The 13,329-nt window shown below is 41.3% G+C and overlaps 2 protein-coding genes across 2 annotated transcripts in view; one reads left to right on the top strand and one right to left on the bottom strand.

The window, feature by feature from the left end:
- The window catches only part of LOC145458238 (integrin alpha-11-like), a 36,058-nt gene extending 35,488 nt beyond the window's left edge, over nt 1–570 (top strand). Inside the window, exon 29 of the mRNA XM_080336557.1 lies at nt 100–570. Coding sequence (XP_080192683.1) covers nt 100–423 — 324 coding nt within the window. The 3' untranslated portion in view covers nt 424–570. The remainder of the gene's footprint in view (nt 1–99) is intronic.
- Nucleotides 1–13,329, bottom strand: part of LOC145458237 (integrin alpha-11-like) — a 329,408-nt gene that overhangs the window by 105,302 nt on the left and 210,777 nt on the right. The window lies entirely within an intron of this gene.

Below are 13,329 nucleotides of genomic sequence, written 5' to 3'. Positions count from 1 at the left end.
CTGGATCGCGAGATGCCAATAGAACTCATATTTTGGTCGCGGTTCAAAAAGTTTAAGAACCTCTGCTCGCGAATAATCGCCATACTCATAACATTTCAGTGCGGATTTTTCAAGAGCAACAAACCCCCCGAACAATTTCTAGAAGATAGCGAGTACGAAGAAACAAACCCATACACTGACGAAGCTTCACACCAACGCGTTTCATCCCCCGAAGACAATATCAATCACATATCTACAGAGAGCACTTTGGATGCAACCAACATCGCGACTATAGAAACTGAAAGTTTAATAGCGGGTAGCGGTTGCGAAGTTGATGCGAAAAAAGCGCCAGAACCATCGTTACAGGAGGACGACGATGAGCCAGATTACGATGAACCTCCTGATGCATATGAAACTCAATCTGGAGCACATGCGGACATATAAGCTTGCTGTGGAAAACTTACATGAAATAGCTGCGTTTCTATTATGGCACTATTGCACATAATTTGTTCGTTCATTTGCAATACTTTAAGTTTCGTGAATTGCCGTATCATATTCATAACTATATCGTAGAATAAACATATGATGCATTATCTGTTGTGCCGCTTATACGCTGCAGCAGAACTCCCTTGTGTTTCGTGCTCCAATCAACTCTTCGTGAAGATCATTCATTCTCACCGAAGAGTTATAAAAGAATGTGACAACATGCAGTCAACCCAAAGGACAGTATTTCTAAAGAAAACTATTTATTACAGTCGGCTTATCTAATGGGACATATTTTCCGGTCGAAAGGAATGTGTTTTTTTAAAGTTTTGAAGAGCTATTTTCACTGTCTTTGAAAATATATCTTTAGTCAGAAAAGGCGTAATATTTAAGATGTCGGGCATAGAACAGCAACTCTCCTCATCGACACAAAAATCACTCGACAGCCTGATACCGTCAGAGTTTGGACAGATATTTCTGTCAGCATAGTGTCCTAAACACTGGTTTAGACAAGCAAATCACAGTGCCCTCTTCGCTTCCGTCGCGCCATTTTTGTCAGTTAACCAAAGTCAATTTATTGCAATATTCGGGCTGGCTTCCTCACCGCGAAATTTGGTTAAAACGGTATCAATCAAATGCCCCTTCGATACTGATTTCGAAAATAGATATTCCATAGTTGCGTACGCTAAAAAGCGATTAGTTCCAGTTGCGGAAGTTTGAAGTGTGAGTTCTGAGTAGTTCTATGGTTTGAGTTGCGCATTTTGAAAACTTTGTAGCTTTTAAATGTCTGATTACGTGCCCTGAATATTCGAAGACACTGCCTCCATCAGTTCTACCGATAAATCTGATCACCTGTGCTGAAAAAAGATCACAAATTAGTATTTATATATTGTTCACAAAACTCATTCACAAACATGTCCGCTCTTCGCGCGACTAGACAATGAATACACACGGGCTCTCCGTGACATTAGTTCTCGCGTTCACTCATTCCAGCTCGTTAGTGAATCTCGTAATATACCAGACCTATCTCGTTACGGATAGTGAATGTGAGTTATTATGTTATCATGTTTTCCAATAATTCTTTTCATATGGACTGGACTGTAATGAACCAAATAATTTGCAAGAGCTTGCAGAGTACTTTGCCCATGCACTTTTCAACCCTTATAAGTTTTTATGTTTATGTAGGGATGGTGTGAACTTCTGAAAAGTTCAGGTTCGTGTGAACGCGAACCTTTTTGAAAGGTTCTGTGCGAACGTGAACGTGAACCTCATGACGTCAAGTCACGTCATATTGCTAATTCCAACCCGGCGGTTCAGTGAAGTGATAGCCTATATCAGTGGTTCTCAACCTTTTTGACCTCGCGGCACACTTTGAAAATGAAAAATAGTTCGCGGCACACTAGCACAATGGTTCTGAACTCTTTTGGCTTACGGCACAGGCAAACTACCAGAATGCGTTTAGCAGCAACCATAGTCTTACAGAGTTGGTCACTGATGAAGTAGCCTACTTCTACCTTTTCGGAGCAGTCAAGTAGGCTTTTCTCTGCTTGAGTTTTCTTTTATCTCAACGGACTTCCCACAAATACGTCTATGAATCGTATCATTTCACATGGGAATCGTTTTCAATTCTTCCCAATCATTTCTTGACAATTTTATTGCAGGCCGGAAGAAGAACTTTCTCCGATTCCGTGCGAGGTTTTGAATTATCCGCTATTACCTCTGATACCACATAACTGGCCTGCTGAGATCTCGTTTAAACTTCAGGCTGAGATTAATTTCATAAGATTGGCTTGACAATAAAGTCTGCCCACTACCGCATTGTCAATTAACCGTCGCATCGAAGAGTTCAATCACAATCGCCACTAACAAATACAGAGGCGTAGAGGTGTATTATGAATGGATGCCAAACGCATTGCCACGCAGATCGTGTAATAGCACCTGTGAGGATAGTATACCTGAATAGTGTTACTGGCAGCCACCCGCAGTTCAATGTTAGTTCCAACAAACCGGGATAATAAACCTCAGCGCCGGTAAAATTTGTAGGCCTAACTGCTATAATTTGATAAACTCTACTTCTCAATTCTCGAAGTTCTCGCCTGCAACATAACGTTGCGTCCTGAGCCCACATTTTACTTGCAGTGCTTGCACGCTACCTAACAATCGCAATGTGAATAACTATGTTGGCAATTCTAATTTGTAAACGTGAACATCACATCCAAATGAGTTCATTCCTCGACGTTGAGAATGCCTTCCTAGGTGTTGGAGGTTTGTATAGGCTCGCCAGACCCCCCCTCACAAACGGTGAACGAAACTTTTATTGTTGTTCATCTCGTATGCACTGTTCCTGTAGTATACATTGTCTATACATCATGATAAAACTTTCAGCATATAAAATAAGTATAATGCAATGCCAAAGTACAATAAACGACTTGTCATATATGTGAATTGATGATTGACCCCTCTTTACGGTACAATACCAAGATTCTTTATGGACAAAAAGATTCCGCGGTTATTCAGAAAATGGAAATAGTTGAAAATGTGCCTAAACCGAGGAGGGGGGCCTCGAAAGCGCGTAAATCAACCAGGGGGCCCTAGGCGACCGCTTACCTCGCCTACCCCAAAAGCCACCACTGTGTGTGGGCAAACTAGCGTATCGCACCCATTGATGATGGAGGCCCCAGTTTGATTGATGGCAGTGCAGAAGCAAGTTACGAAGCGTCGCAGATTTATTAGATTCTCCGCCCCTATGCTGTGCTGTGTTCAGAGCGTCTTTACAATAAAAAGCCCAGAGAAAGATCCAATCCATGCCCTAATGGGGATGTCATATTGAGGTACTAGATTGAGATACCGTAACTACGGTCGCCTCGACATCCTTATATCTATTCACTGCATCCGATTGTCTGTTAACTGCATCGGATTGTGCATCGCGTGTCTTGACCGGGTAAATTCAACAGAAAAACCAACGATGACACACTCAAAATATTTGGATTTTTGTTATACTTCGACATAGTTCACCACATTTGCTCGCGGTACACCTGGGGAGTCCAATTGGCACACTAGTGTGCCGCGGCACACCGGTTGAGAACCACTGGCCTATATTAATGTACACGATATCTAGCGACGACTCGGGCCACAAAATGTCACAATGCTGAAGTACATATTGACGTTTTAAACGTCAACAAATGTATCAAATGGGCCAATCAAATGATATAATAATCCCATAAAATCAATATCTTCCGTAACTTTGCCAACAATTTCGACGAGGACTTGCATAAGGAAATGTAAGCTACACACCTTAACAAACATATTGGTGAAGAAATTTATTGGTAACAATATAGTTCACAGATTTTCATAAGTTTCCCTTACTAATAGTAACCCTGATCAGTTAGAGGACGATGCCGACACCAATCCCCAGAAAAATAATCACCGATAATATCAAGTTACAGTTATTATAGTACTATACTATAGTACGCATACTTGATAAACATCTCTTATTTGCTACATGCTTTCGCCACACAGCATCCTTTTCGGCGAACCGCTCGCTAGAAATTCCAGCAGCGAGGTGATCGGAGCAACACATTATTGCGATGTATCCGTGCAGGACATACTGATAGGAAGTAAGTATTAAGTATTAAGATATACGCATAAATTTATTGACAATGCGACCGGTAGATAATAATTTTTTTATTCCGCTCATTTTCAAAGGTACTGAGGTCAACTCCAGAATTACTACCAGTGCTGGAGGTTTAAAGAATGCGGCGTCTTAAAACAGCCTAGTAGACCTAGTAGGCAGATAATACGGAATGGTATAAATGACCATTGTATAGTCGACAAACACCATGAATGCCACAAACAACAACAAAAAAAGGCACTAAAGTGTTGCATATGAACTAGTGATCACTGATTAGTAAGGCAATTTTTTACCTATAAACGGAAGATTTTGACCTAAGAAATCAAAATTTTGACATTTTATGACCCTAAAAATTCAAAATTTTCACCAAATATTGACATAACGTATGCAAGATAGGTTTTTTCCCACATAATGTTAGAATTGTACTATACTTATCATCATTTCTGGTTCGAACTGTCTGTCTTTATGAAGTATAGTTTGGCCCGAAAAAAACTTTTTTGACTCAAAAACTGAGAAATTTTTTCATGAAAAAAACTTGATTTTAACGAAATCTGGCCTACGAAGAATTCCAGTAGTTACATCACGTATTATGGTAGAAATAATAGAAATCTGTTGTTGTAGTACAACAACGAAATATACTTTCCTACATTCTCGGCTAGAAAGTGTCTGTCCCAACTAAGTAGCTTGGAGAAATGGAGAAAGAACGTTCAACAGTAGCAGTTGTCGGCTGACAACACTGAAGTTGTGTGTGCGTACGCTGCTGGTGACACACCGCGTTGCTTCATTCTGACAATGGAGTCTACATCACAAGTTTTCATAATGCGCTTCTTGATATAAGAACCATGCAATGCCCACGCGGTCTTGCTTCAATTAGGATATTGCGGTACGTTGAGCATAACACCATGTCAACCTATTTGTTTCATTTGAATGTTTAACGAAGAGCAGACAATGGGCCGTCTACAACGGTAGGCCTATACCAGGGGTGGGCAATTATTTTACTCCGCGGGCCAAATGAGAAGCCGAGATATGTTGGCGGGCCAAATCGGAAATTTCAGCTGTATTCTCCAATGTATTGATTTTTTTTTCAAATTGAAAGCAGTGAATGGTGCTCAGTGGATGTGTTGATATTGGGTAATGAGGAAGTGACCGTTAATTACCAATAAAATATTTATTCGCCGTCATATTTCGAAACAATGTTAATCATGATACATTTTGAACTCTCTTTAAACCCCTATCCACGTTTTTCTATCTATACATTAAAATGTATTTAGGGTGGTCAGAACAGCACTTCGTCAGCCCCCTTAAAGAAACGTTTGTCTTGGGCCCCCCATAGAGTTGTCCCCAGATCAAACCTCCATCGGGATACACGTTTTTAACACTACTTCTGGCGGTATTTTTTCTATCGCCAAAGCGTACTAAATTAAGAGACCTGCACGATTCCAAATTGGAATTTCTTTGCTGCAACATATTATGGACAATTGGACATCGTGGTTTTTGGTCAACATAAGGGTCGTCCTTTTCTGAAAAACTTCATACGTCTTGGTGCGTCGTGGCGCGGTAATGGCTGACGCCGAAATGCCCAATTCTACAATCCATTGATCACTAAATCGCGCGTAGGGCGAGAAAAATTTGAAGAAAAATGCATGACTTTTCAAATTAATACTCTATAATTTATATTCATTCACGAAATAATTTTGAGCCCCCTTCGAGCTCGTCCGAACTCATTTGGGGGGTTTGGGGTGCGGCAGTTACGGTCCTTGGGATACTATAAAGCTTATTGTCTTAGTCGCTGGATTCCGAGCAGTGTGCAGCTGGGTGAATTGACTTTGTTGTTGAGCCAACCTTGCAATTCTTCCGAAATTCGCCGTCCCTTGGCCGAGTGTATGTCTTCGGGTTTTTATCATAGAACCGTCTTTTATTATACTCCGTAAACATGGCGACCTGCTCGCCACTAACTACTAAAAGGACTGGTTTACCCCTGACGCCAGTAAACAAATATTTATTCCTCCAAACTTTCTTTGAATTTGAAATTTCCGCATTCTTTTTTGACATCCTTTATGAGTGATGATGACTCATAAAAATCACGGGCACTGATTGAATTGTGTTACGAATTAGGGATTGGGAAACGCATCACATAACAATTTGAAACACAGACCGTGTAATGCGTAATGTGGCAATGGCAATAGAGAAGGTCTGGTGACTTCTTGTGACTATAGTTGTAACGGCACAATTTGCTGCATTATGACTTTATTTCGAATCTGGATTACGCTTGTGAGGTACGTATCGGCTGCGTAATCACTCCTTGTTAATGTACTGGCTTGCTCGTAAACGAATTTGGGGTTCAGTATATACATCCTATGGTTTTGTTTCGCGCAGCAACATTAAAAAGTAAGTTTTATATTTTGAATTTCAAGCAACCTTTCGCGGGCCGCACAGAATAGCTTCGCGGGCCACATTTGGCCCGCGAGCCGCACTTTGCCCAGCCTGGCCTATACAATAGGCTACAAGCTGTAAAATGCCAAATGATAAATTACCCGACAGTGCAAAATATACGATACAAACGAAGTGCAGGTTGTAAAAATATTTTAACTTTGTTTACAATTTTGACTTTTTTTGACATGTCCAAAAAATTTGCCCTACTGTTCAGGTACATTTCACCGCGAACGAGTCGTATGTGGCAACTCATCCACAGGCAGAACGCCTGAGATCTTTGCTACTGATCTAGGGCAAAGTCACACCCACCTGGCATATGTAATGTAGGAAGCAAATTCAAGTTCACGATTGCGCAACCACAATAATACGATGCTATGATACAATGCAGTGCTTTTCAACCAACAAATAGGCTACTAGATTCCCTGCCACTACACCCACTTTCGAACCAGGGCTCAGTACTTGGACCGGTCCTTTTCACTTTATATGTCAACGACATTTTTGAAACCTCCTCATTGAACACCACACTGTTCGCTGATGATACTCACCTCCTCTCTTCCGCATCTTCGACGGCAGAGCTGGATGCCCTGACTGGTGACCAAATGCCCAAAGTCCATGAGTGGAAGGCCCAGAACAACCTTTGCATAAACGCCTCGAAATCGCAATTGCTGACAGTAAATTCAAAAAATAACCTAACCGTTAATATCGCTGGTCAGCCCGTTTCCAACACAGATAATGCCAAATATCTCGGAGTTTTATTGGACTCGAACATGTCCTGGAAGAGTCATATTCAGTCCCTAGAAACTAAATTATCACCGAAGTGCGGCCTGTTCTACAGCCTTGGGCGCTTCATGCCAGCATGAGTTCTTCTGATACTCTTTAAATCCTTAATCCAATCGAAGTTACATTATGGCATCCTCTGTTGGGGGGCTGCCAGTAAAATCTGCACTCAAGCCACTGCAGAAACTACAGCATAAAGTACTCCGAATCATAGCTAGGGCCCCAAAGGGGCCTGGCTGCCCATCCAATAAGTCGCTGCTGAAGAGATTCGGCGTCCTAAACATAGAAGATATGCGGAAACTAGAAATCGCCAAGTTTATGTATCAGTTTCACTGCGGTCGTTGCCCCGAATATTTCAATGACTTCTTTACCTCTGAATCAAAAGCACACAAGTACAACACACGCGCGTCCACGTCGTCCAAATATCATATGATCGACCGAAAAGATCATCGCTCCATCAAATATGCCGGACCTGATGTGTGGAACAGTATCCCGCCGGCCATCCGACAGTCGACGAGCATGTCCTGTCCACATTCAAGTCGAAATACAAGCAATTACTACTAAATAAATACAGTCCATCCTCAAGATTACCGGACCACGACTGACCTATCGATCTCGCTTCCCATGACATGCCGCCCTATTTCTTGTCGCTTTCTTTTTCTATACTATATTCTTTACTTTCATTCAGTGTGCAACTGTGCATGCCTCCTCTTTACATCGCCTAGGCCAAGGTGGGTGTCAGATTCCATAGACTACTCCTTGTCGCTTCGACATCTTCCTGTCTTTTCATTGTATCTCATTTTTTGTGGTGTATTGAACTGATATAATTACTATTAAACCAATGATGATGATGATGATGATGAGATATGTGGCGTTGCTATAGACTCTATTATACTGCCAAGAGTTGCTTAATTGAAGTTTGTTTAAAAGTCTCCATAGCTTTCACGTAACTTTTCCGAGACGAGTTGTAGGCTACTTTTTGAAGGTTTCTTATAACACTTGTACCATTGTGACAAACGCCTTAAGTAGACCATGGACTGTCTATTGCAGGGGTCGCCAACTCAAAACGGGTTGTGGGCCACTTTTAAAAATTCGTAGAGGCCGCTGGCCGCATGAGTTCAATATCGAGATAAAAATAGGTAACGCAGTTGAATAATGAGCAGCCACGTCTTGATAGACTCTGCGACAGGATAACGCTAATATGGGCGACGGCCAAATCATGAGTAGTCATGTTATCAATAACCACAAGGAAACGTCCTCTAGTCGCGCGAAGCGCGAACATTTTTCCAAATTCTTTGGTGAATTTTCCGTCATTAATACTAGTATGGTTTCACATATTACTATTAAATATTTATCCTTTCTCAGCCCATGTGATCAAATTTATCGGTAGAGTTGATGCAGGGGGCCTTTGATAATTTAGGGAAGGTATTAATTATGTGCTGCATCTTTGGGTGGGTCCATTGTTATTAGTCCCCCTCGTTGCATGCTGTTATTTGTTGACATCTGATCAGGATTCTAAGTATAGTGGGAATATATTGGATTCACCCGAACGCAGACCTACCTGAAAAAAATTCCCTACGTGAGGAGAAGAACACGATTACAAATCGGTAGCCTATTTATTTATGAAGCGCATAATTTTCCTCTGCTGTTTGCATCTGTACTGTGAGGCTCAGATTACAAAGGACACTACCATACAAATATCGAAAATCAACTCGCGTTGAACCGCGCCTAGCGCGAACAAAATTTAAAGAATAATTCAAACCTCTCATTTATTTGAGAGTCAATTCGTAAATTCAATTTGCATATTGACGGCCACTAATACATCCTCATCAAAAAGTGTCGACGGCCGCATAGTTTTCCTTCTACTGCCGCAGATTCGCCACCGCTGGACTAAGGAATCGACATTGTGGTCTTTTGGGGAGCCCTAAGTCGTTTTCCAAGCGTCTCGGTCTTGGCAAAGGTGGGCCATTGTAGGTCAAGGCAATATGCCCATTGCCCATTCATATCAGTGAATTCTTCCTCCATGGCAGGATATTACCATCGCCGAAGCAGTATCAGCTAGTGACGAATAGTGATATTGCGCACAGGAGAATCGCTTACCTTGAATAACAACAACAATATGTTTATACTGAAGTCAATTTGAGCATTTCAAAATGCTTTAGCTAAGCGTTCTTCCGAACTTTCAAATCAGGTCACGGGCCGCAAAATATGACCTCGCGGGCTGCGGGTTGGTGACCCCTGGTCTATTGTAACACCAGGTAAAAATACTTTCCAGGCTTCGAAATAAATTTATAATGTGATGTTAATGTCCCTATTTATTGGGCAAGTACACTATTTCTTGCATTTTTGGACTTGAGATATAAATTCTTATATCTGGCGGACGGACGGGAAGCTTGTCACGGACCGCCACCGGACTGCGGAAAGGCGGCTGAGAACCACTGGACTACGTGTTGAATGAACAATGTTCATTGAACATGGCTGGAGGGAGACGCATAACTAGGCCTGCGTGTCGTCAATTAGCTCCAACAGTATACCTGATCAGGTTTGTGTATTGTTCCAATTATTCATGAGCTTTGAAATAATTTCGCGCCCAGCGAGAGTAAAAAAATGAATGCACATTGCACATGCACAGTGCTTTTTTCATAACATTACCAGTAGCGATTTTGGTGAGTAGTAAACCGATAAACATAAACAGATAAGTCTCTCGTTTGACGATTCATAATCAGGCTCGCTCGTAAATCGCTTAGTGGTTTCTTAATGACTTAGTTCACGATCGAAAGGGTGTGTGTGGATCGTATGTGTAGAACAGTTGGTGACGAAATTACCCGTATGAGGCGGGGGACTTTGGGCTGACCCCTCAAATACCGTATTTATTGTTGGTATGTAGGATTATGTGATAACGTACTGTTACGATCCTGTTAAAGCAAAGCCTTTGCAGTTCCATTCAATTCACCAAATATAACTCACCATTTTATGACTGACTACAAAACTAGATGCAATATATTTCTGTACTATAAAGTGCTCACTGTGATCGGTGCGCACTTTAGCGAACCTCGTATATGATTTAAATCGATCTGATATATTTCATCGTTGCTATTAGTCGTTAACAATTGGCCCAGTCTTAAATAGAACTTATCTGTATTGACTCGTTTCAAAATGACTCGATATGACTTGTGGCTCGATGGTAGTGTCTTGTTCCCAACACTGACTGAAACCACGGTTTCCCGAATACGATCACGGACCAGATGAACTTGTTGACGAAGGCTTGCTTACCATTAGTACAAACGAGATCCGTCTGACATCATGTTGCGTAAGAAGAATAGCTTTTTAATTTTCTTTACTGCGTCAAAGGAAATATTTCATATGCCGACTATATAAATTGTTTTCCGTGATTCTACAGTGCAACATCGTTTGTTTTGGCGCTCGTCATTCAGTCTGATCATCGTAATGATGATTCACTTTCGCTAAGGACTTTAGCCATCACATGCTACGCATATATATATTTGCTATTATGCTATTGGCACAGTGAATGATCCATTTCCCATCCATCACCGTCGCCTATGTCACCACAAGTTAGATTATTGATATTACGCTTAAAATTTCCGTGATCAAGTCGGACCTATAGCCTACATAGCGTTATATTCACTTTATTTAATCCCGCTTCTTAAGTCTAATGATGAATTATGGAAAGAATGCATTACAAAATTAGTATATTACAGACACTTGTCACAACAGTGATTACTATAAAATAGCTGGTCTAGAATCACGGCTGTACAAGTGTACTGTACATGTAGGGTCGATTCTGCTTAATTCGGAGAATTTAGTCCCGCTCACTTTTGGCCGAATTAAACGAAAAAAACGGTTTTGTCCGGATTAGGTATAACATCAATTGTTCGTCACGTGGATTTGCGCAAGGCACAATGTGCATTGAAAATACTGCTATGCTCGTATTTAATGAATTGCAGCTATGCTATACTTCAGTAACTGGTACTGATCGGATAAAACTCACAAAAGTTATCCCTACAAAACGATTCAAGAGTTACTATCCACTACATTACTGTACAAAAGGCACATATAGGAATAAAATAGTACAGTAATTCTTTACGGGCTGAAAGACAATTTTCACCTGATAAAAGTAGGCCTGCTCCACAAAACAGTAGGAAAGTATAGCAAAAAGCTTTTAACTGGGCAGAAAACTTTTCTGTGCCATCCTGTTCTGCAAAACAGACGTAATTGTACTGGGGTAAAAGCTGGCAATGGCTTTTATGAGTTCGCTAGCGATTGTTGATGGATCGACTTCGTATCACTGTAATAAACCTACCTTGTGTTAAAACGAACGTAGTCCTGCTTATTGTGCCACAGCCTAACGATGACAATTGCGACTTTGTGTCCGAATTAGGCGGAGAATTGTCCGAATTAACAAGACTTTTTCACGTGCTACATTTATTTTGGTTCCGTTCCAGAGCATTTTCGCCAAATAAAACGGTTGACAGGGCTGTCCGTTATCCGTCGACTGTTCATTGCTTTAGCAGGATTGCAGCTACCGCAGTGATCGACTTGATTCACGCTTTCCCCGCGCAAGTGATTGAGAAAGGAAGATAGTGATTCAATATCCTAGCGAAAATGTGATAGGGGTGCTAAAAGTGAGTGCAAAATACTTAGACTGAGGTTTCCGCGTCGACCAATCGGTGGTGGTCGGTACATTATAAATTCAGGTATATCTATTAGTAGTAGTACCACCACCACTAAAATCCTTGCTTAAATATGGCTATATCTAGCTATGTATAACTTTAATATACCTACCGCAGCTCTGCGATCATTACATTAAAACATTGCGTCATTATTTTTCATATCGAAATATGCTTTTTCGGCAACGAAACGATATATACCGCGTGGCACCGCATATATATACTTTATAGCGACAGCGAGTTAGCTTGAGTAACGCTGGTATTGGTTGCTGCCTTATGGCGACCGCAACGAACCGCGTAGGTGGTCATCATTTATCGCGAAGTCGTTAAGTGCACCAACGGCCTCATTTCGAGAGTGCTTTCTGAAATGCTACTCACTACGATTGTTCTCCATTAGGATCCAATACAAAATTCGTGGCGAGAGGTGAAACCTCGCTATTGCGGAATGGAAAACACAATTTCGTCACATTGAGAGGATATATGCGGCGGTGTTTTAGTTTATCCCCAAACCGCACGGGTATACACCGGATATTATGATTAACGCGCTTTCGTGCTAATGCCTCGTCAGTTTACGTCGAACCAACCAGCAAATATTGAAAATATGCGGTGGCGTAAGTATTCGAGTCGTCGCATTATTCGGGGTCGTGCGCAACGCAAAAAGATTGGCATTTCGCGTGTTTTCAATTGGAAGAGTTGGAATAATAGCAGTGACGTGAGACTTAGTCATATTGCGTGTGCAATTGGTGTCTTCAGTACTATGCAGGTTGAACATTCGTGTTCGTAGTTACGCCTATTTACGTCCACAGTCCTAATCGTTGACGGCAGGGATTGGCTAATAATATGTCCCCTAGTGTGTGAAATCGGCAATTGTTGTAAGACGAGGAACGTCTGAATTCAGGACGTAGCTTAGTTAGGATAGACAATACAGTATATTAGTTGACTTGACCGTACATTCGATGAGTTTTAGTAGTGACTGCAAGAGCAGTATTGGTCTAACACTGATTATTGCATAATACACATACTCTACAGCAGTGGTTCTAAACCGGGCTGCCGTTTCGACCGATCAAGGATGTCGCGAAAAGATGAACTATCCAGAGTTGCCGTCGTCATATAACAAAATTAAGGAAGTCCAAATACTGAGCAGCGTATGGCACGCTGATGATGTAAATAAAGAGATCATCAATTAATCCAGCCAAACTGGATTGAGTCCGTGTTTAAGGCTGGGTAGAATGTGACGATCGCTTTTAATCATTACCATCAGCATCTAAAGCTTCATGAACAACGATATTAGCCTTAGTCATCTTGGTCCTGGTTCATGACCTTATTTTTTAGTCATCA

The sequence above is a fragment of the Botryllus schlosseri genome, chromosome 16 (assembly GCF_051294905.1).
Source record: "Botryllus schlosseri isolate E-star chromosome 16, Bs_hap1, whole genome shotgun sequence".
In the NCBI taxonomy this organism is placed as follows: Eukaryota; Metazoa; Chordata; class Ascidiacea; order Stolidobranchia; family Styelidae; genus Botryllus; species Botryllus schlosseri.
Note: the sequence above shows the minus strand (reverse complement) of the source record. Positions and strands in the feature narration are given on the sequence as shown.